This window comes from Trachinotus anak, unplaced genomic scaffold (genome assembly GCF_046630095.1).
Source record: "Trachinotus anak isolate AG129_WGS33_773 ecotype Australia unplaced genomic scaffold, CSIRO_AGI_Tana_v1 ptg000001l, whole genome shotgun sequence".
NCBI classification, from domain to species: domain Eukaryota; kingdom Metazoa; phylum Chordata; class Actinopteri; order Carangiformes; family Carangidae; genus Trachinotus; species Trachinotus anak.
The window spans coordinates 20,284,751-20,309,672 of NW_027273852.1; the positions used below are offsets into that span (position 1 = coordinate 20,284,751).

A 24,922-nucleotide genomic window follows, 5' to 3' on the forward strand; every position below is an offset into this window, starting at 1 on the left:
GGTCATCACAAAGCAACACAGCATTTAACTATGTAGTGAATTTGATCTCTGTGGTTGATAAAACATCATAGAAAATGTGAATGTATATGTATTAATAACAGGGGAATAGTCCAGCTGTACTGTTAGTGATACCATTAAATGCCTCATTATCAGTAGTTATCTTTATTTTAATGTCTTTATCACAGTTGTTGACAGAAAAAAAACAAAAAAAAACAAACATTTGTCTTCATCAGCAGCCTCCAGAGGCTAGAAGTTTGAAATCAGTTTATCACTGTGACTGAATAAAGCAAACACCAAAGATAAAGACAGTTGAAGAGTGAAAATCTAATAGTGAAGCACAGATTGTCCATCATGAGGAGAGAAAACAGCCGGAGGTGCTGCTGAGGGCGACCTCAGTCCTGCAGAGACTCCTGTGAACCCTCATAGTGCTCAGCTCTGTCCTCCTGACCATCACTGCTGTCCTGAGTCAAACAGAGGAGAGGAGGTGTCAGAGAAAGATCATGTCTGTTTACATCCACAGGAGGGCAGCAGAGGCCTTTCACACATGTTTTAATCCTAGAGACTTAAACTTGTTGAAATGGTTCAGTTTTGCTGTTAGATATTCTGGATTAAGAATAATGACAGACAGAAGTGATGCTGTGGACACTCACACTGAGGAAGGAGTGAGACGAGGAGGATGAAGACTGCACAGAAACTCTTCCGGGCGGAGCACTTGCTTTCGCCCTCTCAGACAGCCACCTTTTCAACTTTTGATCTGTAAGAGGTTTTATTTAAGACTTTTAAATTAATTGACACGTCTCTTAGATGAGCGGTTCCCAAGCTGTGGTTTGGGTTACCCCGAGGGGTTGTAAAATAAATCTGAGGGGTCCCGAGATGATACATTTTGGTTTACATGTATTTTATTGAGTATTTCCAGTTAATGCTATATTGTACTTATACACATGATGACCTCATAAAAAGTTATAGCCTTTAAACTACCTAACGACATAAAAAGTAGTTAAAATGAACTCAACCAGCTACAACAGGAAGATTTTACTTATGCAAAAATGCATCAGTATTAACAATGTGATAATGTCAAATATAATAGTAGAGATGAAATCATTGATCAATTAGTCACAGTGACAGTGTCAGTGACAGTTAAGTCATTTATCAAGAAGAAATGATGCCGAGTATTTGCAGATTTCAGTTTCTTAAATGAAAAGATTCATGTTTTTCTTTGTAAACTGAAGATTTTGAGTTTTTTTCACTTTTGGTCGAACAAAAATGTTGGAAGACATAAGCTGTTCAGCTGTGATGGGCATTTTTTAAAAATATTGGACATTTCAAAGACAAATCAATGAACCAATTAATTAGAAAATGATAATAAAATTATCATTTTAGCAGCCCTGCATAATAATGATAATAATAATAATAATAATAATAATACTTTACTTGAATGCTTTAAGTACATTTAAATAATAACACTTCTGCACTTTAAGTTAAGTGAGATTTTACAGGAAGGTCTTTAACTTGTAATCAGGTACTTAAGTGGTGTTGTTTTGGTACTTTTTACTAAAGTGAAGGTTCTGAACATTTATTCCATCTCTAAGAAAGAGAAGCTGTTGTTTCCAGAGCTTTCTACCACATCTCCTCAGCAGATGGAGCTGCTCAGGTGTCATGGTGGTTTGAATTAGAAATTTTCCCCCTGCTGTCAAAAATATTAAAAAAAAAATACCAATTCTGTTATTCAAAATGTTGAAATTTTTTTTTGTTTGTTGTTTGTTTGACTGAAACTGTTTCAGTCTGTGGTTGAAGCTTCCAGCTCAGAGACCAGGAGCTGTGGTGAGGGGTTGTGAGCAGGTGTTGTTTGGCTATTAAGGGTCAAAAGCCTAAAAAGACTGGGAGCCACTCGTTTAGTTCATCTCAGATAACAGTGTTTAATATTGACATAGACTTACTGTGTTTCTTGGAGTGGTGCACAGCCTTGTAAGAGCTGAGCATGGCAAACGGATGGTAGGACAGAGTGAAGGGGAAGACAATCGCGGCCTGGGGTTTAAACAAAACATGGAATGAACTATTCTATGTTACTAAAATTATATAATGAAGAAGATAGAAAAGTCGTAGAAGCCTCTTCCCCAACTGTTTAGAAAATAATCAGACACACAGTGTGTCTGTTTCTTACAAACATGAGTGTGAACCAGTAGCCAGGACACTGTTTGTACCTTGGATTGCTGGCTGGGGTATGAAGCTGCTGGTTTACACCTGTACAGAGCCAAGATTTCCTCCACTGGCAGGTTATGCTGTAGGGAAATAAAGGTTAATAACTAGCACCTCTCTGTCTGAGTTAGGGTAGTGATAATTATTGAGGTACCCTGTTATTTATACCTATATCAATTTCCTCTTCCTCTGCTTCCTTCTTTTTTGTATTTTTTTTAATTTAAACCCAATCTAGATGCATATATACAGCATTTAGATATTAAAATGCATCCATAGATAAAAATAAATAAAAGAAATGTAAAATAAACACATGGATTAAAAGGATACCCCAGCCAAGTCTGTACCCTTATATAGATACTTATTTTCAGATATTTAACCTTAGTTGGATCTAAACCTGTGTTCATGTATAAATAACACTTACCATAATAATCCCAGCAAAGGATGACAGGATCATCGCCTCCCGCTCTGAGCGATTAGGGTACCGGGCACTCCCTAAGCTGCATGTGGCTCCACTGTGAGAGAGAGGAACATGGGTTAATATTTGTTACAGGACACTGGAAACAGTGAGAGTCTAAAGCCTGAGGATAGAATCTTATTTCCCCTGCCTCTACCTGAATGGGACAGATGGATGGTCTCAGGACAGACTTTGGCATTTATGGGGTCCAGGTGAGAATTTGGCAGCTTTGGGAAAAAGGGGGTGAGGATGGAAATACCCGAGGAGCTGTGGTTACACACCTACTGCCGCTACTTTGTTGATCCTGAGGGATTTTTGTTAGAAAATCTCCTTTTTTTTTTTTTTTTTTTTAATCACCAGCCAGAAATTTAAATGAACTGGGACCTAGTACTCCTACCAGAGGGGGAGTGTGGACCATACCCACATATTCTGGTATAATTTACATATTTAGCCTATTTGGGAAAAAAAGTTTATTATCAAGGATACTGGGCTTTAGTATTCATGTGTCATTTAACCAGTCCTGGCTACAGAGAAACCCTCAGACGTTTTATAGGCACTGTCAGGTATCTGCTCTCCATGGGAGAGAGGACCTACACCCTCTGTCTACAGAACGACCTCATTCTAACCCTCGTGTTTTTAAAATAAAAATTTAAAAGTTTAAAATTTAATCTGTCAAGTGCAGTTTAACCTCTTAAACGTTTTATTTCCACTTGTTTCGTACAGTGTAGGACAATTAAATATTCTGCTTGTTCCAAATCAAGTCACATGATCCTTAGACTACTTGTGTCAAATAAAAATATTCTAACGTCTTGTGCAGCTTTATTCACACATTTCTGCTACATTCATCTGGATGAATTTGGAAGCTTTACAAGTTCTGTTGTGGGTACATCCCACTGACCAAGTGGTTAGGATGCACTAAATGGGCATCTGAACCCTGAGCAGCAGGTTGCTGGTTTGATTCCCAGCTGGTCCTTTTACTGCAGGGCTCTCCTGTATTTCTTGTCTCTCTCCATTTCCTTACAAATAAAGAGATAAAAACTGCCCGAATATACTTTAAAAAAAACTTTAAAAAAAAAAGAGTTCTGCTGTGGGTTGTTCTGACTGTGGGTTTAAACACTGCTTGGCTGCACATTTGTAAAGAAGCATCCATCAACAGAATAAAGCCTAAAATAATATCTTCAACCTGCAACCATAGCTTTAGTTTTTAGTCTATAAAAACAAAAGCAGCTTACATGATGTCACTGTCAAGCACATCCCTTCCTTCTTCCTTGTCCAGCCACCAAAGGGCAACACTGATTGCAAGGTCATAGTGAGCCTGTAACATGTAAATGAAACACACTGCAGCAGATGCAGTAGACGTACAGAAGGTCAAGTGTGTCAAACTTAACAAATGTTTTTGTTTACATAAATCATAGAGAAACCATTTAGCTGCATATCTTCCAACAGTTGCTATGGTAATCAACATGGTGTCAGAATGACCCAGCTATGATCAAACATGAAGTTACTGTTTCTGGTGTTGAGTTTTTTTACCAGGTCGTCCAGCATCGTGGACGTCCCCCTCCCCTTTGGATCAAATGAATTTTCTCTGAGTTTATTCCCAATGTAGTCACCACTGTTCAGATCAGGGGGAAAAATGAATCAGTTGCTGTTTCAAAATATGACACATATTGTCCTTTTCATCAACCTCTGGGCTTCTAATGTCCACTCACATAAGGGCCTCAACATCTCGTTTCAGCTTCCTCGTCCCCATATTCTGAACAAACTCCTTTCATGTAAGACTCCTGCAAAGACAACAGCAGAAGACTTAAACCCTAAATCCTGTATATGTCTTACAGATGAGAAGTAAAATGGGAAAACCGCAGCTGTGTTGGTGGCAGTGAAAGTTGTTAACATAAAAGTTAGGGTTGATTAGCTGCTGAGGATGCAGTGCCAGGATGACACCAGGAAACTGACACCTGACCACACAGAGAGCTACCAACAAAGGTGAGATCCAGTAAGTCTAGTCCACCTTAAAAACACAGTCCCTGTCACTAACAGTAAAACACACGAGTGCAACAAATCCAAAACTGAAACCTTATCTTCTGTTAACAGATTTTAATGGGAACACACACACACAAAATAATGGCATTTAAAACAAATTCAAAAGTGAAACATCTGTACTCACCACACAGTCCTCTACAACCACAAACTGAGGCTGTACAACAAAAGCTTACAATACTTCACTTCACATGATGATACAACGTCCTAAACATGGTCGGCTGCAGTTGCACAACAGTTGTCTGGTGACCTTTGTGGGGAACAGAAGCCTTTTACAGTGTGGATGTGGATCAGGCTTCTCAGGTGAACGGCCTGGACTGAATCATTTATGACCACCCTCCTGTCAATCTCTCTGACCATTACCAACAAACAAGTGCAGCAGTGGTTATCAGAATATCCACATCACTTTCAGTGTTTGTAATGTCAAAGGTGCATTGTGGGAGCACCTGTCCAGTCCAGTCAAAACTCATTAAAATGTCTTTATCAACCTTTAAAGAAAACCAAACAGTGCAATAAGAATAAAAATCAATCAGTTAAAATGGAGCTGTCCAACTTCGGCTTGGCTGCAGTCTTCTTCTGCTTCTTCTTCTTGCCATCCTTGAACACCGGAGAGCTCAGAAACATGCTGTCAGTGAATTTATCTCCACGCCTTATTTTGCTGTTTAAAAAAAAAAAAAAAAAAAAGACACATACGATTATTTACTCACAGTTGTTTCGTGATATAATCAATATGGACACAGGGCTGTGGCCACATTTCATAGACGGAGACGTCCTCACCTGTTGAGGGCCGGCTCCTTGTAACTGACGACACCATGACGTCTCCTGGTTCGGCCTCTGTTTTCGCTGTCTGGAGTTGTAATGATGTTCGTCAGTGATGTTAAGACTCCTCCTGCTGCAACACACAATACATCAGACCAGAGTTGCCCCTTAAGGTTACTCATAAACAAAGAAAGCTGCATTTTCCCATTACAAACAGTAGAAATAAAAATCAGCTACGTCATCACTAAAGACGCAGATAATAAGAAAACATATTTCCTCACCTACCGTATCTCTTTACTATATTTATATCTCTGAGATTTTTGCCCCCACAACAACACAACTGGATAATAAAGGAATAAAGGAGCATACAATTATACTAGTGTTTTTAATCAATTAATCAACTAATCATTGCAGCTCTAGTTGACATAGCTGAGTCAATAGTGATATATCTGAAGTAAGCTAATGTAGATGATACCTCAAACTTTAATTTAATTAGTCTGAATGCATATAAATATATGAACTTATAGTAAAAGGAGAAACTATGATGATACCACACCTGGAGAGGCTTCATTAGTGACAGCAGCTGACTCCTCAATCCCTACCGCCCCGCCTGCTGCCTCCCTCGTCGGAGTGGCCAGTACGGAGACCACCTCAGTGTTAGCAGTGCTAACATCCATGTCCAGCCACGGTGGCATCTCATCTGTCAGCAGGTCTGCCAGATTCTGGTGAACTGTGTCATTACTGGTGTCCACTGTGTGACTGTGGGCCTCTGACACATTAGATGTCCTCATCCTGTCTTGAGTTTTCCGCATATAGACAACAAACGTTTCCCTTGGATTGCTGGTTTCTGTGGGTATATGCAGCTTGGATTTTGTTCTACGCTCCTTTGGTTTCAAATCCATCCTGGACTTTGACCTGGTGGGGTTTGAATTGTAGAAATACTCACAGATGTCATCCATTTCACTGACGCCAGAACAAGAGTCAGCCACTTGTAAATCATCTGATTGTCCTTTATTTCCTTCAGGCTCATCAGCGCCACAGAGGGGCGGGGCATCACTGGCTTCCTGAAGATGACATGCTTCATCTGCAGATCTAAATCCTTTGTCGCTATGGCTACTTTTCTTCTTCTTTTTCTTGTCATTGACAAGGTCATCACACTTCTTCCTCTGTATGGCTTTCTTCTTACCGGATTGCCCTGTTTCTTCTCTCCTGGGTTTTTTAGGTTTCTGAAAGTCTGTGTCTGTAGTAAAGTCTTGGTCCAGCAGCAGTATGTCATGGTTATTGTTGCTGCTTAAGTCGTCCTGACCGCTCCCTGAATCCTGAGTGGCCACCCAAGGACGCTTACAGGAGCTCTGCGTTTCCTCGACAAAGACTCTATCACTGTGTGGATTTGATTCTGAACGTTGCCCAACAACACTTTCATCCACGACTGCTGATGGCTCTTCTGCCTCACAGTTGTAGTGTCCTGTGGAAGGCAGGAGCTCCCGCTCTGAGGGAACCACGTCTGGTGACGCACCATTCGGTGAGGTCCAATCCGTCGCCACTGAAACAACAAATGTCCCTCTGCATCTTGCTTTGTGTTTTCCCTTTGAATTTTTGCTCTGTGCTTTATCACCACTTGGGGAAAGACGCTCCACATGGTCTGACTCTGGATGTGAGACCTCATCTGCACAAATCAGGAACACTTCAGGTTGTTCTTGGTCTTTGCATTCTTCATATTTTCCTGTAACAACTTCTTCCACTTCATCCTGGAGCTGTTCCAGCCTGGACTGACTGCTCTCACTTTCATGGGAGGACAAAGTGAATATGGTTTCCTTGATGACTGAAGACACCCTCCTGCTCTTTTTCTTGGATCTCCTGCATGTGACTGTGGAAACTACTTCTTCTGCAGCATCTTCCTCTGGTGCTAGATTTACACTTTTGCTGGCTTTGGAGAATTGATTTTCAGAATCCATGAAATAATCGTCAACATTGTCAACGGACCCCGTCTTTAACTTGGCGTGTTGCGGTGATTTTAATTTCTGCTTTGCTGTTTTCTGACAGTTACCAGACTTGCCCAGTTTGGGAATCCGAGAGGTAACAACACTACCGGACTGTTTTTTAGGTGTCTGACACTTGAAATCTTCTAGGTCTCTAACATCCTCTAGTGCACGGTCATCTGTCTGTAATAAAGTGTCAGAGGGAGCAGCCTGAACCTTGCTCGTCCAAGAATCGGCAGAGTTCTTCACTTGCTGATTTGCGGCCACGCTCGACCCACCAGCTTTTCCCTTTTTCTTTATGCCGGTGCGGCCTGTTTTTTTGGCCTTGGTTTCCACTGTGACTATCTCACTAGCACAGCTCTGGGTCATCTCCATTGTTGTATTCAGAAGCACGGTGTTCTCGTGTCTTTTACTATGTTCTGGTTCAGTTTCTGTGACTGAGCCACAGGGAGAGTTCACATCATCAGCAGAAGTTGGTTTGGATTTTTCACATGTGCTGAGACGTGAGGAGGTTTGACTGCTCTGGGGACAAGGCACCGACTTCATGTCAAACCCAGACTGAGAGAGTGCCTTCGACAGCCTCTCTACTTCATCCCTCAGGCTGCTGGATGGACGTGACGGTCTGGTCTGCGGAGCTTGTATATGCTGGCTTGAACGCCTTTTCTCAACATTTGTATTATCTGTGAGAAAGCAGTTGTGGAAAATAAACAAATGAATATTTCCAGTCAATAACACATAAGTATCACTGGGCACATAACTGTCAAACATTTGATGATGATCAACATTAAAAACACCCTACTATTGTGAGCATCAGTGGGCTTATTGGGACTATCCTGGATACAGAAGACATTCTCATCCACGTTTTTTCCAGGCAGGTCAGAATTTACGTTTTTTGTAATTTCTGGCTGAGGAGGTAAATGATCTGTGAGACTAAAATGAGAGAGGTTGGGTGTAAACACCAAGACAAAGCTGCACAAACCAAAAAAAAAGGCTCTTAGTTTAAAGTACATATCAATCTGAGTGGAGTATTTGCTCACCTTTCCACTCCCAGATTTTCCTCAATGTTACCAAATAAGTTGTTGTTCTCCTGAGATAGTTTAGGAAGATCCTGTGGGTAATAAATGGTCACAATAACACATTATGTCAGTATAGTTGCTGGTCATATTCTTCCATTATCACTCAATCTTATAAAAACATGTGAATGTGGTTAGATTGCAGTCTTACTTTCTTTTCCTTTTTTTTATACTGAAGTAAAGGAATGAATGTTTTTCTCTTGAGGACATGAAAACCATTGTGAAATCAACCATCATACTTGAAAATTGAGAAATCCAGTTCTCATTCTATCTTTGAAACAATGCAATGCGAATTATCACTTTATCCTGTGTTTAACTACAGGAGGTAAATATCACACTCGTCACTGTATACTATATGAAAACATGAATCACAACAACTCAAATCTGACCCACACAAAACAACAACTGTTAGTGCTTATTGAGAGGAATCCTTACACTGTCGGAGAATAGGTCGGCCACCATGTCAAAGTGCTGCAGAGTGTTTTTATGGAGGCTTTTCAGGATGAGGAGCTGTGACAGGAAAAACACTATGAACTGCAGTCAATCTGAGCCATTTGATGGGTCAAGAATATTTCTGAGAGTCTGTGCATGATAATGAATACTTGTGTGGTCAGAAATGATTGCCTTTAGTGTTAACTATTTTAAGCAAACAACAAACTCACCAGTTTCCTGTCCTTGTATTTTCTTGTGGCCAGCTCAAAGCAGAGAGCTTCCACCTGTTTCTGCAGACACACAATCTCCTTCTCCAGCTGCCTGTTCCTCTGCTTCTGCACCTCCAAAGCAAGAGCCAGGGCCTTGTTGTTGGTCTTCAAAGAGATCTTGAAGAAGGATGACGAGTCTGGTGTGGTCAAGAAGAAGCATTGCAACATTCATTGTTGTTCGGAAAATTATTTAACGTTTTCTTTTCCTTCAGCAAATGTCAGAGAGCCATCAAGCTTACAGAATAATGTAGTTGTACAACAAACACAGAAATGTTGTTATGAAAATGTGTTGAAATGAATGATGGACTCACTGAGGAGCTTATTTTTGATCTTTGATGCTGCAGCAGAAGTCTGCTTGGAAGCTTGTGGAGGTACCATTGTCTTAGAGAACATAACCAGATGAACATGAAGAGTCGTTTTGATGAATAAGCCGTAACCTGAGGGGAAACAGACAACAAAAAACAAAGACGTTAGCTCTTGTACTGAAAGTCTGCCTATGTCTTTTTGTGCAATAATGAGGCACATGTGCAACACTGCCTCCCAACATAGTACTGTTCCTCTTATCACAAAGAAAGGTAACACAATGGAGTTGTATAATATAATATTAAATACACAGAATAACAACTCCAAGGCAGCAGAATACACAGTAATAAGTATCGGTTTGGTATGAAGCATCGAAAGCTACATATGGAGTCTTTAAATTTGAGTGAAATGAAAAAGGCAAGCACCTGGAGTTTTCCATCGTGGTCGACTAAGCGAGTGTAGGTGACTACCTTTGCCGACAAACCAGAAACCTTCAGTAAGTAGTTAATTTTGTCGTCTGTTAGCCGACGTTACGTATGAATGGTGAATCCGCTGCTAACTGGTGTAGCCAGCGCTAGCAAGTTACCCTCGAAATGTAGACAAAACTTACCGGGGTTAAACGTGAACCAGCGATAGACTTTGCGTCTTAGCAGCACATTTCCTAGACATTGACCGCGGAGTGATTAAATAAAGCTCATTAGGACCTGTCTAACTGTACTTATCACATCCATCCGTATTCATTGATTTAAACATAAACAAAAAGTCCGCCGCGCGTCTGCGCATGTGCGTGGAGGTGTGTTTGAAAGGTGGGTGTTTTCCCCAGAGTTTGTCCCGTCAGGCAGACTCTATCTGAAGCTTGCCATCTGTCAGGAGATGTAGGGATCAAACTGCAGTACCATTTAGATTTAAGTGAAACATAAAAGTAAGAATCATTGGCTTTAAAGTCATTCTTTAGTCATTAAAACTTTATATAAAAAATATTCATCAAATTTCTTTTGACTTGAAAATACCTTTAATGAGACTGAGACTATTAAAAACAACGCAATAATAATAATAATAATAATAACTCTCTGCACAGATCATCATAATACACCAAACTATACATCTGGGTATGCACACCGGCTCCAACTTGGCCTTATACATTTTATTGTAAATTCAAATTTACTTTATTGGCATGATCATAGTTAAAGGCTGAATTGCCAAAGCAGGTTGCACAGGGTTTGCAATGAAAGTAAAATGATTCTGAATATAAGAAAAAAAGGACAACAGTGTATGACACCACTTATACTATAGACAATCCACAACTTCTACTAAAATACACTACACAACTGCATCACTACACTAAAACAAAGTTACATAAACAAATCATTTCAGATCATAGATAGATAGATAGATAGATAGATAGATAGATAGATATATAGATAGATAGATAGATAGATAGATAGATATAGGAATACAGAATATAGGAAGAGACTGGTTTAATCGATAGTTCTGAACTCTGCTGCCTTTTCTCCTGATCACAACCACAACAGTTGGACTCAGTGCAGGTATCGATTGGTCAGGGCTGCTTGCGTATGGGAGTCGGCTGTTTTCAGCTGTTTTATTCATGTCTACAAAGTCGGAGTGCTATTTACAGTGATGTCCAATTCACACAGTGAACGGGTAATTCGCATTTTTTTGCTGTCACGACAGTTCAGTCGTATACTGTGTCAGGTGTTCCAGAAATAGGGTTGTTGCAGCCAACCTGCTAGTGAGCATAAGAGGCTAAAGTTAGCTACCTTGGCTAATACAGCTGTATTACTGTACACATCTTTTAGCTAGTCGGCTAACGTTAGCTTACCCATATTAATTGACTTATTTTGTGCTTTAGATTGTCGCCGTTAATATAACACTAATAAAATCTGCATTAATTTGGTTGTAAATGCCGCATATAGCAAATAGGCTGACATATAAGTTCAATGATACAAACTGTAATTAAATTAGCTAACCTTCAAGTCAGTTCTGGTTGAGTTAGGAAACGAGCCAACGACTCTGAAGTTAGTTTCTGATTCAGCTGTTAAGGGGAACGTCAGGGGAAACATTCATGTAGTGTATTTTAGACGTCCTAGATTAAAGCCCACTTTCACCTATGAATTATTTGGGAGGAAAGAAAAAAAAATATGAATTTCACATCTTGTTATCACATCAGACCAGGTCTAGCTCATAAACCGCTGGAGTCAGACTCTTGATTTGATTAAAAGGAAATGAAATCGCCCTCTTTTTTGTTTTCACGTATGTAGTAAAGGTTTTTCCAAACTGACAGTGGGTTTCAATCATGGTTAAGTTAACTAGGATGCTTAACACGGTTTGAGCATAATAAGTGGTGCAGAAAAACAGAGAATCAGTCACTCAGTAGTGTCTTTTAGTTTCCTTGAACTTTCCCCTTAACTGCCGAAACGGAGCTAACTTCAGCGCCGTCGACGTCCACTTGCCAAAGTCTTGAAAACTGTGGGGGCCGTAACCTGTCTGCAGACGATCAGCGATCCAGGTGATGGTGAGCATGAACCTGTGCACATTGGCTCTGCGACACGCTGCGTGACAAGGTGCAGGGCTCGGTCCTGAGCTGTCAGATGGTCAGGCAGCAGCGGTCACGCCACGGCCTGTTGTGATCACATGATGAGCTGGAGAATGTGAAGCCGCTGCTTCTGCTTTTTTCCTCTACACATGATCTAAAATGGCATGCATAGCTAACTCAAAGTCTGTAGCTTTCTTCAAAAGGTGAGTTAAGTTGAGATTTGAGGAGGTATTCCCGGCATTTACACGGTTGGTAAATGAACAAGGAATGGGGATTTGAGTAGCTGTGGTGTAGCCCTAGTTATTAGCCGACTGTAACTTAATCGATAACCGGTTCTCTTCATGAGTTCATTTATCGGACGCTCTGTAATCAGTTCCAGATATTAGATATGGTAAAATTATAACTATAGCAGTGTGTGTATATTTAAAAAAAAAAAAAACATCTTTAACTTTTTTTGTGCTCGCTACTTAATCTGTTTCCTGTAGGAGAAAAACTTCCTGCTAATAAGGCACAGAATCAGACAAATGTCTTGTAAAGCTGTCCTATGATGTGATGCTGAGAGAAGTTGTTATTGTTATTTGAAACATGAAAGGTCAGTCAACAGGTTACACTAAAGTGACGATTTCCTCTTGTTGTACTTTATTAAATCCATTGTGAATGTCTCATTATTGAGCCTTAATATTAATTGATTTTGTCACTCCTGTTACAGTTCTTTGTGTTGCTTCCATAGCTTGGATGCCACTATAAACATGATGTATAATTTTGCAATGGAATCAGTTAGTTAGTTACAATCTCATCCTATATTTGTTTTCATTTTGGTAAACTGGCACCAGTAAAAAGTTGCCAGATTAGCTATTAGCGGTTCCTGTTTGCAGTGTACCCATAGATGTGCAGACAACTGTCACTGGATCACTGTGATACTGACGAAAACCTAAAAATGTGTTGATTCCCAGACAAGTTCTGAGTTGCACTTAGTGTTTGTTTGTTTTTTCATTTTTCTTAAATCTGACATCTCGACATATGAAGCCTACACTCTAATTAGGTACACCTATACAATCTAATGCAATCCGATACAAAATACCCACCACATACTCTACCTTCACTAAGTTTAAAATGGCCAGTTTTTGTTAAAACATTCCACAAGGTGGAAATTCAACTATATGTTTTTAACTGGACTTAGAAAAATAGCTCTCAGTATAATGTAGTCCAGTTCAACACCACTGTAAACTACAACCTCAATAATAAACATGTAGTTAAATCTATACCTTTCTGACAGCGTCAAACAAAACTGAACATTATGATTTTTGTAGAGGTAAAATTTATGACAGAGCTGTTGTATTGAATTGCATTAGATTTTACAGGGGTACCTAACAAAGTGATTATTTGGTACACCTAAACATAGCTCTAGTTCCCCATTACCTCTCAGCAAATGACAGAGTAAGTCATTTGAAAGTGGTCAGATATCTTTATCAGGACAAACAGCCGCTGCAGCCTCTGGTGACTGTAGCACATTGCTTCTGTGATCTGAGCAGATTAGATAGACAGTAACTTCATGCTGATGGTGTGAAAGTAAGCACATGAGAAGCAGTTGTTGATATTTCTGATTACCATAACTGATTTTTTTATACAGACCTGACTCTCTGTTCTAGGAGCTGACCCCTGACTGATGCTGGGCTACGAGCCGAGCTCAGTGATCCTGTCTCCGTTTGATGAAGAGTCACATGATCTGTTACACATGTGTAAACTTTTTTTTTCTTTTTAACTCTATAGCAGGAGTAGCAGCAACATGGCTGCTGATGACAAGTCCTCATCCTCATCCTCAACGGACTGGAGCATCGAGCCGCCTATCATCTCGCCCACCAGCCCCTCCCACCTGACCCACTTTAAACCACTGACTCCGGAGCAGGATGAGCCTCCACTCCGCTCCGCATACAGCTCCTTTGTCAACCTGTTTCGTTTCAACAGCAAAGGTCAGGGATACACACACACACACAGACAAATATCATCACGTACTTATTGATTAATCCCTGTTATATACCAGTCATACCATCTAGTCCAAGGGGTTTTAAAGTCTGACACTGGGGTAAGACCCTCACACCCCCCACCTAATTGTACATAATGATAGAGGTGAGTGTCAGTAACATAAGAATCATATTGATGGGATGTTCAGAGCTTTAGAAATGTCAAGAAATATTAATGGCGCAACCTGAAAAAAAGTAGTATGAAGGGATTTTGTCACTTTTTTTGTCTTATTTCTATTTACTTGCATACATGTTCATACTGTATATAAGGATAACAATCCCTGTGTTACTTTGATACTGAAGAAAACTTACAAACTTGATGATTCTCAGGCAAGCTCTGAGTTTATAAGGAGTAATTTTATTCAAAGCATATGTCACACACAATCTAATGATGTGTGCATCATGGCTGTTTATTAAAGGATAGGTTTACAAGCTAATTTGAGGCTTCAGCAATCTGAATTAGACAATTGTTGAAGAATTGAAAGCCTCTGATAGAATCAAACCAAAAGTGAAACAGGAACTTCCTTGTAGTTATCTGCCAAAAGGTCCCTGACTCTGAGAACTACATATTTTGCCCTTTATGTATATGTTGTATGTACAGTAAGTATTGTGACAAGATCATAAAAAAGGAAAAAGGTCTTTCCTAAAACACAGACACAACATGACAAAGTTGAAATCATTCAACTCATGACACGATGGATTCAGTTTGAAAACAACCAAATTCTCACATATCTACGTGGTTCTACTTGTACACACTGATCACATCTACGTCAGTTATAAACACATATAAACGACAGATTAAAGTTACTCTAAATGCCAGTGTTTAAACATATTCATATTGCATTACATGAGGTTTACCTCTGTGTTCTCTGTAAAAAATAGAGGCAATTTAACATCTATTTGATTTCACCTATGAATACACAGAGATTTGTCACTCAGAATTTTATACATTCTTCTAAAAGTTATTGAAGAATTTAATCGCGGTCACTTTTATTATAAGGAAATGTATTTTAGGAAATGTCTTCTTACATGATTCAATACAGTGAACCATATATAACACCATGATTAAGCAGTCTCTCACTGGGACTCATGACAAGGTGTGTGTGAAGCTGTTACAGAGATGTGACCTGTGGAGGTTTACTATTGGCTGATTCATTGTTTGAGCATTAGTCCTTATTGCACAACATATAAGTCAAAGTAGTTAACATTTAAGAATCACACATAAATTTACCTATAGCCTCTTCATGCAAAGATTTTACATTTTATTCATTCATCAACGTCTGAGGTTGTTTCTGAAAAAGTTTAATACACACCAGCCCTGAACTCTGAACATTTAAGGGGTGTATAGCACCTTGTTGAGAGAAGACAAAGTGTATCATAAATGAAAACAAAAAAGACCTTTTGACTTTAATATCTGACGCATGAAGTTAATGAGAAGTGACCATCAACAGTTTCCTTTAAACTGAATTAAGTTGTGCCAGTAAGTCAAAGGTCAAAGGTTAATACTCTAATTGTTAATCTTGTTAGGAGACAGCTCAGTGATTTATAAACTGTTTACAAGGTTCAAATCTTTAATTGGTGTGTGTGTGTGTGTGTGTGTGTGTGTGTATATATATATATATATATATATATATATATATATGTAAATATATATGGTTGATATTTTGTCATTTTACTTAATCAACTGTAAACATACAATAAATCTATGAGACAAAAATCAAACCCCACAGTGTGTTAAAATCATATCCTCAGTAGTATTCTGCTGCAGTTTAAAGAAGTCAGGGCAATTAGCCACAGTCTTGTGAGGTCATGTGATAGAGACTGCCTGCCTGGGACAGTGCCAAGAACCAGTGAGCCACATGACTCATGGGTTTGTAGTCTTGCCTCTAAAGTCCTGTACTCTGAACAACACTCAGCAGCAGCATGGGCCTGAACGTCATGAACCTCACACAGGCATTTCCTACAGATACGATCACAAGAGGGCTGCTGCACTTTATTTGAATATATATTAGAAACAGACATAGAAACAGAAAATGTTCTAAAAATACATCGTGTTGAATTTTATCTTTTGCAAATTATGATGATGTAAGTGAGTTAATTTTCCATGAAATAGTTCAACAAAACCCTGAAATATTCTGGTGTTTGAGCAGAAACTGGAGTGGTTGTTTTATTCTGATGAGTTTAGATTTATTTAACTTGTCACAAAATCCTTGAAAAGTCGGAAAAAACTGTTTTCAATTAATACATTATTATAGTACTAATTTGTTCAGTTTTATGCAATATATGAATTTTGTTGTAGACAATGACAGTTGGTTGGTCAGGGGTTCATCCTACAGTGAGATAATGAGCCAAAGACATTAGAAGACGAGAACCAGTTGGTGGCTTCACATGATGAAGAGCAGCACAGTCTCCAGGTTTAAAGGTCCCATATTATATAAAGTAAGATGTCTGTGTGTTTTTTGATTATAAAGCAGGTCTACTAAAACACAGGAAAAGTGTGAAATATGGGACCTTTAAACTCAATGGAGCTGGTTTGGGAAGATCTATATTAGAACTATATTTGACTTTATTGAGACATTAAACATGTACATTAAAATCAAACTAGAAGATGGTGGTGCTCTAAAAGTTTTGGCCAGTGGTGTTTATGACTGACTGACCAACACACATTTTGGTGTTTTTGAAATGAAAAAGCACAAGATGTTGGTTTCTGTTCAGAGTTTGATGGTTAATTCCTGTTTTGTTGGATCAAATCAACATCACTTTACAGTCAAAATGAAAATAAATATTGATCTCAAAGGTCCCAAACTTACTATGGACCATACAAAATCAAATGAAATAAAATTAATGTACAGCACATTAACTTAATTTGCCGAGATGTTTTTTAATCACTTGATTCTTTTTTTTTTTTTTTTTTTGGTTGTGTTTGTGTGTGTGTGTGTGTGTGTGTGTGTGTGTAGAGGAGGGACGTTCTCCCTCAGCAGTGTCAGATAAGCCAGATGTGCCATCCCCCTCTCCTCAGTCAGAGAGGAGGAGCTGGTCCTCCAGTCCTTCCCACTCCCTCTACGGCTCAAAGACACGCCGGAAAGAACATCCTGACCACCTCCGACGTACCTCCACTGCCTCAGGTAAAAAACACACAAAAAAACACATACACAATACAGATGTTGATATTTGAGACTTGTGTATATTTCACCAGGTAGTGAAGCTGTCTGAAACAGGAAACAGGCTCATGATATATAACCTTTCCATTAAACTTGTAATTTATAGCATTTCTAGTGCTGGTTTTCAGGCTTCAACAACTTCTCCAGCTGTTGGGATGATGCGTTCTCCATAAGGTGTAGGTAGTCAATCTTGCAGTAGGCGTTAGTGTATTTTATATACTTAGTCTAAAGTCAGGGTCTTATAACCTACTTGATGTTTTAGGGTTGGTTAAAAAGTCTGTAAAATGTTGATGTTTATGTACAGTATGCACTGTTTTTCATACAGACTAATATACTAGTATGAGATAGAGACATTTGTTTTATTCTGTCTGACATTAACAGAGTCGTGATTAAATATACTTTTGCTTCACACATTTGTTGATTGCATTATCTGTTAGTTGACTTTAAAGCCTCTGTCATGTTATGAATAAACTAATCAGAGGCCACTGATAACACCATGGACATTGTCTTACATTAAACTTCAAGTTGCTGTTAAAGCTCTTGAATTCATCTCATTAACTGACACACACTCATGAGAAACTGACAGCTTTATACTGTACTTAATGTTTTTGCATTAAAAGACACATTTACAGCCAGAACACTGTAAGATGAGACAGAAGTGAAGAGTTTATTCCAACACTTTATATTAAAGTTTAATGACATGGATATTTAGATGTGTTCTTCAACTATCAACTGTTTGTTTGTTGATATGAAGATTGATTTTCATTTATTGATAAATATGGCATCGTAAGGAAGGACAAGACATCTTTCAGTGTAAATCAAAAGAGATTAAAAATGTATGGAAACAGGAATTTTACTCCCCTCAGTCTTTGTCATTATTTAGAGGAATACCACTGTCCTTTTTATTTTTTTTTAAATAAAATGTATTAATTTGATTTCAGTATTTATCCACATGAAAAGTTTTCATGTTTTACTGTTCAGAGGAATGTATCAGTGACGGAGCAGACGACAAACAAAATATAGTGTTTGTGTTTAAAATATATGTAGTGTTGTATACATCAGAAAGATGAATGCATGTTCAGGCTGTAACATCCGTTCTCATGTCTTTTCTGATTACAGTGGATTGGCCAGGTGAGGGGCCTTCTGCACTGTGTGTGTTTTTGTTTGTTTTTACTAAAGATGCTTTTAGCTTGACTGTAACAACTGGTTCTGAAAGAATGGCCTTACATAAACCAACAGTTTTTTGTGTCTGAATGCATGCAAGTGTGTGTGTGTGTGTGTGTGTGTGTGTGTGTGCGTGTGTGTGTGAGTGAGTGAGTGCGTGCGTGTGTGTGTTTTGATATTTGCATTTTTAATAAGGTGCTTTCTATTGGTCTTTGGTTTGCCCTAATGTTTTCCACTCAGGTACTAAAAATCGGAATGATGTTCGTCATGAATGATTTTGAAGCTAACAATTTATGCTCAACATGTTTTTGTTTCTTGGCCAGTTTTTTTTTACTGATCGCATCATGTCTTATTTTATACACATAACCAACTTTTAAGGAAGTTATTCATAAGTGCATTGTCAAATATTTGTGATGAAGTCAACACAACAGGAAGTCATTTATTATTCACCTTACATTTAAAGGTCCCATATTTTACACTTTTCCTGTTGTATTTGAAGTGAGGCTGTGAGCCTCTCTTCTGATTGGCAGTGGGTGGGTCCAGATGGGTGGGGCTTGTGTCATCTACTTTAATATAATATGGGACCTTTGAAATATTTAAAAAAAGGCATATTTGACAATGTAGCAGGAGAGATAATGTCAAAGGGAAACATTCACCAGTTAATCTGTGTGTGTGTGGGTGTGTGTGTGGGGGGGGTTTAGATGGCAGCAGGAAATCAGATACGCCTCTAAGCAATCATGACCCCCGCACAGCTGTGCAACTTCGGACTGCACTGAAGAGGCTGAAGGAGATCATGGAGGGAAAGAGCCAGGTACTCACATCCAATCTGACATCAAACATCTACGCTAAATTCTCTCTCGCCGAGAATATTCTAAATGAACCATGACATGACTCTTTACTCTTTACCACGAGCTCAGTCCCTGCACTGCCTCTCTGTGGATAAAAGCCGTGTGCTGTGGTTGTCTCCCCTTCAGGACAGTGATTTGAAACAGTACTGGATGCCAGATAGTCAGTGTAAAGAGTGTTACGACTGCAATGAGAAGTTCACCACCTTCCGCCGACGACACCACTGTCGACTGTGCGGCCAGATCTTTTGCAGCCGCTGCTGCAACCAGGAAATCCCTGGAAAGTTCATGGGTTACACGGGTAAATGACATACTCAAGATGACTTAGTTATGAATATATTCGAAAACGGTCTGTTTCAATTCATTGTGCAGTGAAAAACAAAAAAAAATCAACTACCTTAAACATGATTACCTTTTCTGTTTTCTCCTCCCACTGTCATCCACCTTTTGTCTTCCACTGTCTCCTCTTCATCTTTTCTCCAACTTCTCCACCATGTATCCAGGAGATCTACGGGCCTGTACGTACTGTCGTAAACTAGCGCTAAGCTATGCTCACTCAGCTGACTCGGGCTCCATCGGAGAAGACCTCAGCGCCTTGTCTGACTCCCCCTGCTCTGTGTGTGTGCTGGAGCCCACCGAGCCTCGGACACCTGTGGGTGGGCGTAAGGCCAGCAGGAACATCTTCCTCGAGGAAGACCTGACCTGGCAGAGGTGAACACACGAGCACACACAGTGTTTGTCGCGCAGATTAACACACACACGCTCTGGGTCAAATCACATCATAGAAATTGCAGTAGAATTTGAACCTTTTATTCCTTTAATTTAACCGCTCAGATAGAAGGAAGTGGATAATATATTTTATTACGATTTTATTAGATTAAATTAGACTCAGAATGAGTCCTATTAAAATGTCCCATTTCACTTTGTCCAAATGCAACTATAAAGAAGGCATTCTGCATGATGCCTTCAGTGTCAGCTCTGATTTCATGCCTCATTCCTCCACACGTGTATCTCCAACCATCATGTTAACCACCAAAACTGAGAACATCCACTACTGTGCAAAAGTTTTAGGCGCTGAAAGTAAAGTAAGGATGTTTTCAAAAATATCTAAACTCCCTAAAACCTTTGTACAGTCCTGAAATCTTCACTTGGTATTTTCACTCCTTCTTTACTGACATGTTGTCTGTTATCAGCTCGTACAGGGGTTTAGTCGTGTTATGATTCTGCTCATGACGGAAAAACACTGCCCTTTTTTTTTCCTAGTTTCCTCCAGCTGTGCTCACTCTGTCTCTGTCTTGATTTTCTGCTGTTTAAAACATCTGTGTGTGCTTTGGATGTATTGTGCATGGGCAAGACACAGAATCATACGAGTGAGTAAGTAAAACGAGTGAGATGTAAAGAAAACATAAGACTGACTGGGGTCAGCTGTGCTGCGTGTCATCATCAAAACTGGCTCTAATTAATTAATAACTTAAAAGAAGAAAAAAGGGGGGGCATCTGTTTGAGGAAGAAGAGCTGCCTGTCTAGAAGGACTGGTCTAATCTTCCTCTTTAAGTTACTTTTTAACAATTGTTGGCAGACTTTTTTTTATGATTTCATTAACCATGCACAACAGGCAGATTGTTGTATTAATCTTCCAGGGTGTCTTTGTTTGAAGGCTTTTCCAACCATGCATGTGTTTTATAATCCCATGCTCGTTGTTTTGAATCGGTGTGCTCTCTGCTCATTTTCTCTGTCAACTCACCTCAAACAAAAATCTGTTTCCTCTCTCTCTCCTGGCATAGAAAAACTCCCATTGGGATGAGAAAGAAGTGAGTCTCGCTGTTTGTTTTATTCATTTTTCACATCTGTCTGGGCTTTAGCTGTCTGTGAGTAGAGGCTAACACTTTCTAGAAGAGATGGTCGTCTGCATGCTCAAATTCACTGATCATAAATTTAACATAGTGGAAGTGTAAGGTCAGAGCAAGAGGAACATCCATCAGGTTGTCTGTGTCTGTGTGTATGTGTGTGTGTCCATTAGCATGATTCACCAGGAGCCTCAGAATAGCGGCCTCGCTTCCAGACTGACAACTCTACAAGAAGACATGGGCAAATCACCTGCGAGGAAGAGGTCGGTCACTGCTTTGGGTTTGACTGTGAAGTACAGTGTGTTCCAGCTTAGTGGAGCCATGACTGTGAATGGTCCCTGTTTGTCTCTACCACAGGTCTGCCAGTGTGACCACCCTGTCGCTGGACCGCTCTGGGTCCTCCATGGTTCCCTCCTACGACAGCTCAGTGAGCCCGCCAACCAGCCGAGCCATGACGGGCACCAAGAGCGGCACCAAGCTGGACCACAGCGAGGAGGAGAGGAAGATCCTGCTGGTGGCTGCTTTATTCTTCCTTCTATTCTTTTTGATTTGAATCTTCTTTTTTTAGTTGGCTTGAATATTTGTTTATTATTTAACCCACACTTATGTTTCCTCTTTACCGTACCGCACTTTTACATGGGGAACAAGCATAAAGCAGTAAAACATAATTAGTTGTAACACAATGCTACATTTGTTGCAGGACTCCTCCCAGCTGAAGGACCTGTGGAAGAAAATCTGCCACAACAGCACAGGGATGGAGTTCCAGGACCACAGGTACTGGCTGAGGACCTACCCCAACTGCATTGTGGGAAAGGAACTTGTGAACTGGCTGCTGAGGAACGGCACCATTTCCACCAGGTAGCATCTCACTGGACAAACATTTTCTTTCCTGTGCTGTATAGGGTTAATACCACTTTCACATTTGTATGTTTAATTTGTAACTTCTTATTTAGCTTACAGATCTGAGAGCAGTCTCAGTCTTCTCTCCTAAATATGAGCAAATAAGTAAACAAGCATATTTATCAGACCATTTAACTGTTGCTTTAACAGGACTGAGGAAATCAAATACCATCCTTTACTTGCCTTGTGCAGGCTCCACAGTGTTGTGCTCCTGTGCTCCCACTTCAGAGGCTCTGCACTCACAGCACTACATGTATACAGGGTTATTCTTTCATCTGTCTATTGTACTTGGTGAATTTTGCCCCACTTATTTGATGATTTTGTAAAATGCCTCCAATTAGACAAAAGCTCTACATTTACAAAGATTGAATAGAAAAAGGTATTTTAATTGTCTGATTCTCCTGAAGTGCAAATGAAAACTTAAAATTAAAAGATTTAAAAAACATGTAATACTTTAATTTAATGTAATACTTCATTCTGATCCAGCTGGGGGTTGGGGGGTCATTTTTGTATTTTCCTACTCAGGGTTTCTTCCATTTGTTTTTCTTACCTCGTAAGTTTTTCTGAGGGATTACCTTCACTGATCCAGACGAGGCTACATAGGCAGGCAGGGCTGCAACTTAACATTTTTTCAAATGATCAGTTGATCAGCTCTGTTAATCAGTGAACTGATTGGTATACCTAAAGGCCAGCTGGACATATTCAGATTGCTACAACCCAAATGTAATTATTCTGTTATTGCAGAGGACAAAGAAAACCAGCGAATAGTCACATGTGAGTGTGAATGTAAATATTTGGTATTTTTCCCTCAGTAAACCTGAATTGTTTTGGTTTTTTAATTGATTTGTGCACAGCAAAAGGACATTTAGAGCACTATTATAAAAAAAAGAAAAAAATTATCAATAACAACTAAAGTCTTTAAACTTTATTAGTTAGGAAAAAACACAATAACAACAACATACAGAGGAAAAAAGAAACAAGACAGGAAGAGTTTTTGAAAATGGAAAAATCTGTAAAAGTAAAATGAATGGAAAATGTGCATATGTCAGTGGCTAATAACAAGAATACTGTATGACAAAATAATGAAGTGATCCTCAAAATTATTGCATATTGAAAGGTATGTCAGTTTACTTGTTGATTCATTGACTAATTGTTTCAGCTCTATAGGCAGCTGCCGTTACTGTAACTGTCCGACATATTCATCTATAACTTGTTCTTTGTGCGTCCATGTTCATCGAGCGTTACTTCATTTGTGTTGTGTTAACAGGTGAACTTGGACTAGAACCTGGTCTCAGCTGATGTTGTATTTTCTGGACACAGTGTAGGCGGCTCATCTTAAGTGGCTGCTCTTCATATCTAACATATTTCTTTATTGACGAGTTGGAAGCTGCTCTTGATCTTGTGTTTCACTGTCACACTCTCCCTCCCATCCTCATGTCTGTGTTGCAGGGCCCAGGCGATCGCCATAGGCCAGGCGTTGGTGGACGGTCGCTGGCTGGACTGTGTCACCCACCACGACCAGGTGTTCAGGGATGAGTATGCTCTCTACCGCCCCCTTCAGGTGAGAGCCTGTACACACTGAGAAACAGACATCTCTGATCATTTCCAGGGGCAGTCCAAATTATGCTACATGTGCCGCTGACATACTTTGACACATCACATGTTGATATTGATTGATTCAGCCAGGCCTGACATATCACCAGCAGCCTAAATGATTGATTATTTTGCTGCAGTGAAATGTGCTGATGGTGACGTCTCTCTGTCTGGTCTGTAGAGTACAGAGTTCTCAGAAACGCCATCTCCAGATAGCGATAGCATCAACTCCTTGGAGGGACATTCAGAGCCGTCCTGGTTCAAGGACATCAAGTTTGATGACAGTGACACAGAGCAGCTTGCAGATGAGAGCGACTACAACATGCCTAGTATGTATCTCAAAGACTTTATTTTTATATTGTTGTCATACTGTGTTGGTTTGGGTCATTGCTCTTTGCACAGGCTTCCTTTAGCTGGCTTTGGTTTGGTTTCTGTGAATTAAAAACCCAGCTGCAGCTCACTGACCTGTCCCTCTGTCCAGACTCTGCCAGCCCCAGCAAGAGGACATCTGTCAGCAGTTTCCAGTCTGTGGTGGACAGCGACTCAGCTGCTTCCATCAACCTCAACATGGAGCAAAACAATGTCAACTTCCACATCAAGAAACAGTCCAAGTATCCACACGTGCCTCCTGGGCCTGAGCAGAAAGGTAATATGACACGTCCTGTACACGTGTCAGTCCAGCTCAATGCCTTTTCTCATACAGCCGGTTAATTATTTTATTCCCTGTCCTGGTCACTGTGCCTCTGAAAAGAGATGACCAGACAACAGTAGACTACACTTTACTATAATAGGGTTTTATGCCTGTAGCACTACCCAGTGGTCTAAGAACCTTACATTAGAAGTAAAAGTCCTGCACTCAAAATGATATGTAAGTAAAAGTACATATTGTTCAGGGACTGAGTGAACAGCACTATACCAGTGTCAACACAGATTCTTCATTGTCGATCAATTACATGAACAATGATTCAACACTGTAGAACAGCTAAAGTTAAAGCGCTGTATCTGACGAGCTGAACTCTCTCTTCCTGCAGCTGAGTTTCTTGTGTCTGAGGATGGAGGACAGAACATTGTCATAAGTGACGCCTTCATCAAAGGTAAGAGCTCCGCATTTCCTCATTGAGTTAATCAGACAAAAAAAAAACTGCCCAACTTGTAACTAAGTTAACCTGCTCCCTGCTCCTGACTCGATGTTCCTGCAGAGTCTCTGTTCAACCGTCGCGTGGAGGAAAAGGCCAAGGAGATGCTGTTTACTCCGCTGGGTTGGCACCACAGCTCTCTGGACCAGCTCAGAGAGGAGAATGGAGAGAAGAAGGCCATGGAGAGGCTGCTGTGAGT

At 39.8% G+C, this 24,922-nt stretch overlaps 3 protein-coding genes across 10 annotated transcripts in view; 1 reads left to right on the plus strand and 2 right to left on the minus strand.

Moving 5' to 3' along the window:
- Nucleotides 1-146: 146 nt before the first annotated feature.
- LOC139624429 (uncharacterized protein C2orf80) lies at nucleotides 147-4,904 on the minus strand. Of its 2 annotated transcripts, XM_071483539.1 has the most exons (9): nucleotides 4,815-4,904; nucleotides 4,360-4,431; nucleotides 4,181-4,262; nucleotides 3,883-3,965; nucleotides 2,618-2,708; nucleotides 2,202-2,279; nucleotides 1,938-2,025; nucleotides 651-754; nucleotides 147-461 (listed from the first exon to the last, which is right to left on the minus strand). In XM_071483539.1, exons 2-9 carry the CDS (start codon nucleotides 4,398-4,400, stop codon nucleotides 393-395), a joined length of 636 nt encoding a protein of 211 aa, XP_071339640.1. In that variant the 5' UTR covers nucleotides 4,401-4,431; nucleotides 4,815-4,904; the 3' UTR covers nucleotides 147-392. The 2 variants fall into 2 exon arrangements, with proteins under 2 accessions (XP_071339640.1, XP_071339647.1); XM_071483546.1 differs by lacking the exon at nucleotides 2,202-2,279.
- Nucleotides 4,731-10,292, minus strand: sgo2 (shugoshin 2). Of its 3 annotated transcripts, XM_071483487.1 has the most exons (10): nucleotides 10,113-10,291; nucleotides 9,928-9,972; nucleotides 9,511-9,636; nucleotides 9,161-9,336; nucleotides 8,934-9,008; nucleotides 8,463-8,533; nucleotides 8,225-8,355; nucleotides 6,003-8,105; nucleotides 5,465-5,579; nucleotides 4,731-5,345 (listed from the first exon to the last, which is right to left on the minus strand). In XM_071483487.1, the coding sequence occupies exons 3-10, from the start codon at nucleotides 9,590-9,592 to the stop codon at nucleotides 5,213-5,215; spliced, it is 2,886 nt and encodes a 961-aa protein (XP_071339588.1). In that variant the 5' UTR covers nucleotides 9,593-9,636; nucleotides 9,928-9,972; nucleotides 10,113-10,291; the 3' UTR covers nucleotides 4,731-5,212. The 3 variants fall into 3 exon arrangements, with proteins under 3 accessions (XP_071339588.1, XP_071339597.1, XP_071339606.1); XM_071483496.1 differs by lacking the exon at nucleotides 9,928-9,972 and having other exon boundaries at nucleotides 5,465-5,576; nucleotides 10,113-10,292; XM_071483505.1 differs by lacking the exon at nucleotides 9,928-9,972 and having other exon boundaries at nucleotides 10,113-10,292.
- Nucleotides 10,293-11,005: 713 nt separating this feature from the next.
- pikfyve (phosphoinositide kinase, FYVE finger containing) overlaps nucleotides 11,006-24,922 on the plus strand; it is a 33,150-nt gene continuing 19,233 nt past the window's right edge. For 2 of the 5 annotated variants that reach the window (XM_071483584.1, XM_071483594.1), the window contains exons 1-15: nucleotides 12,064-12,259; nucleotides 13,827-14,026; nucleotides 17,035-17,202; nucleotides 19,104-19,213; nucleotides 19,377-19,548; nucleotides 19,751-19,958; nucleotides 21,032-21,058; nucleotides 21,268-21,357; nucleotides 21,452-21,608; nucleotides 21,795-21,952; nucleotides 23,444-23,555; nucleotides 23,769-23,916; nucleotides 24,069-24,233; nucleotides 24,619-24,681; nucleotides 24,787-24,916. In XM_071483584.1, coding sequence (XP_071339685.1) covers nucleotides 12,216-12,259; nucleotides 13,827-14,026; nucleotides 17,035-17,202; nucleotides 19,104-19,213; nucleotides 19,377-19,548; nucleotides 19,751-19,958; nucleotides 21,032-21,058; nucleotides 21,268-21,357; nucleotides 21,452-21,608; nucleotides 21,795-21,952; nucleotides 23,444-23,555; nucleotides 23,769-23,916; nucleotides 24,069-24,233; nucleotides 24,619-24,681; nucleotides 24,787-24,916 — 1,952 coding nt within the window. In that variant the 5' untranslated portion in view covers nucleotides 12,064-12,215. Of the gene's footprint in view, nucleotides 11,165-11,215; nucleotides 12,036-12,063; nucleotides 12,260-13,826; nucleotides 14,027-17,034; nucleotides 17,203-19,103; nucleotides 19,214-19,376; nucleotides 19,549-19,750; nucleotides 19,959-21,031; nucleotides 21,059-21,267; nucleotides 21,358-21,451; nucleotides 21,609-21,794; nucleotides 21,953-23,443; nucleotides 23,556-23,768; nucleotides 23,917-24,068; nucleotides 24,234-24,618; nucleotides 24,682-24,786; nucleotides 24,917-24,922 lie in introns of those variants that run through there. The other 3 variants (XM_071483610.1, XM_071483620.1, XM_071483602.1) reach the window with 3 other exon arrangements.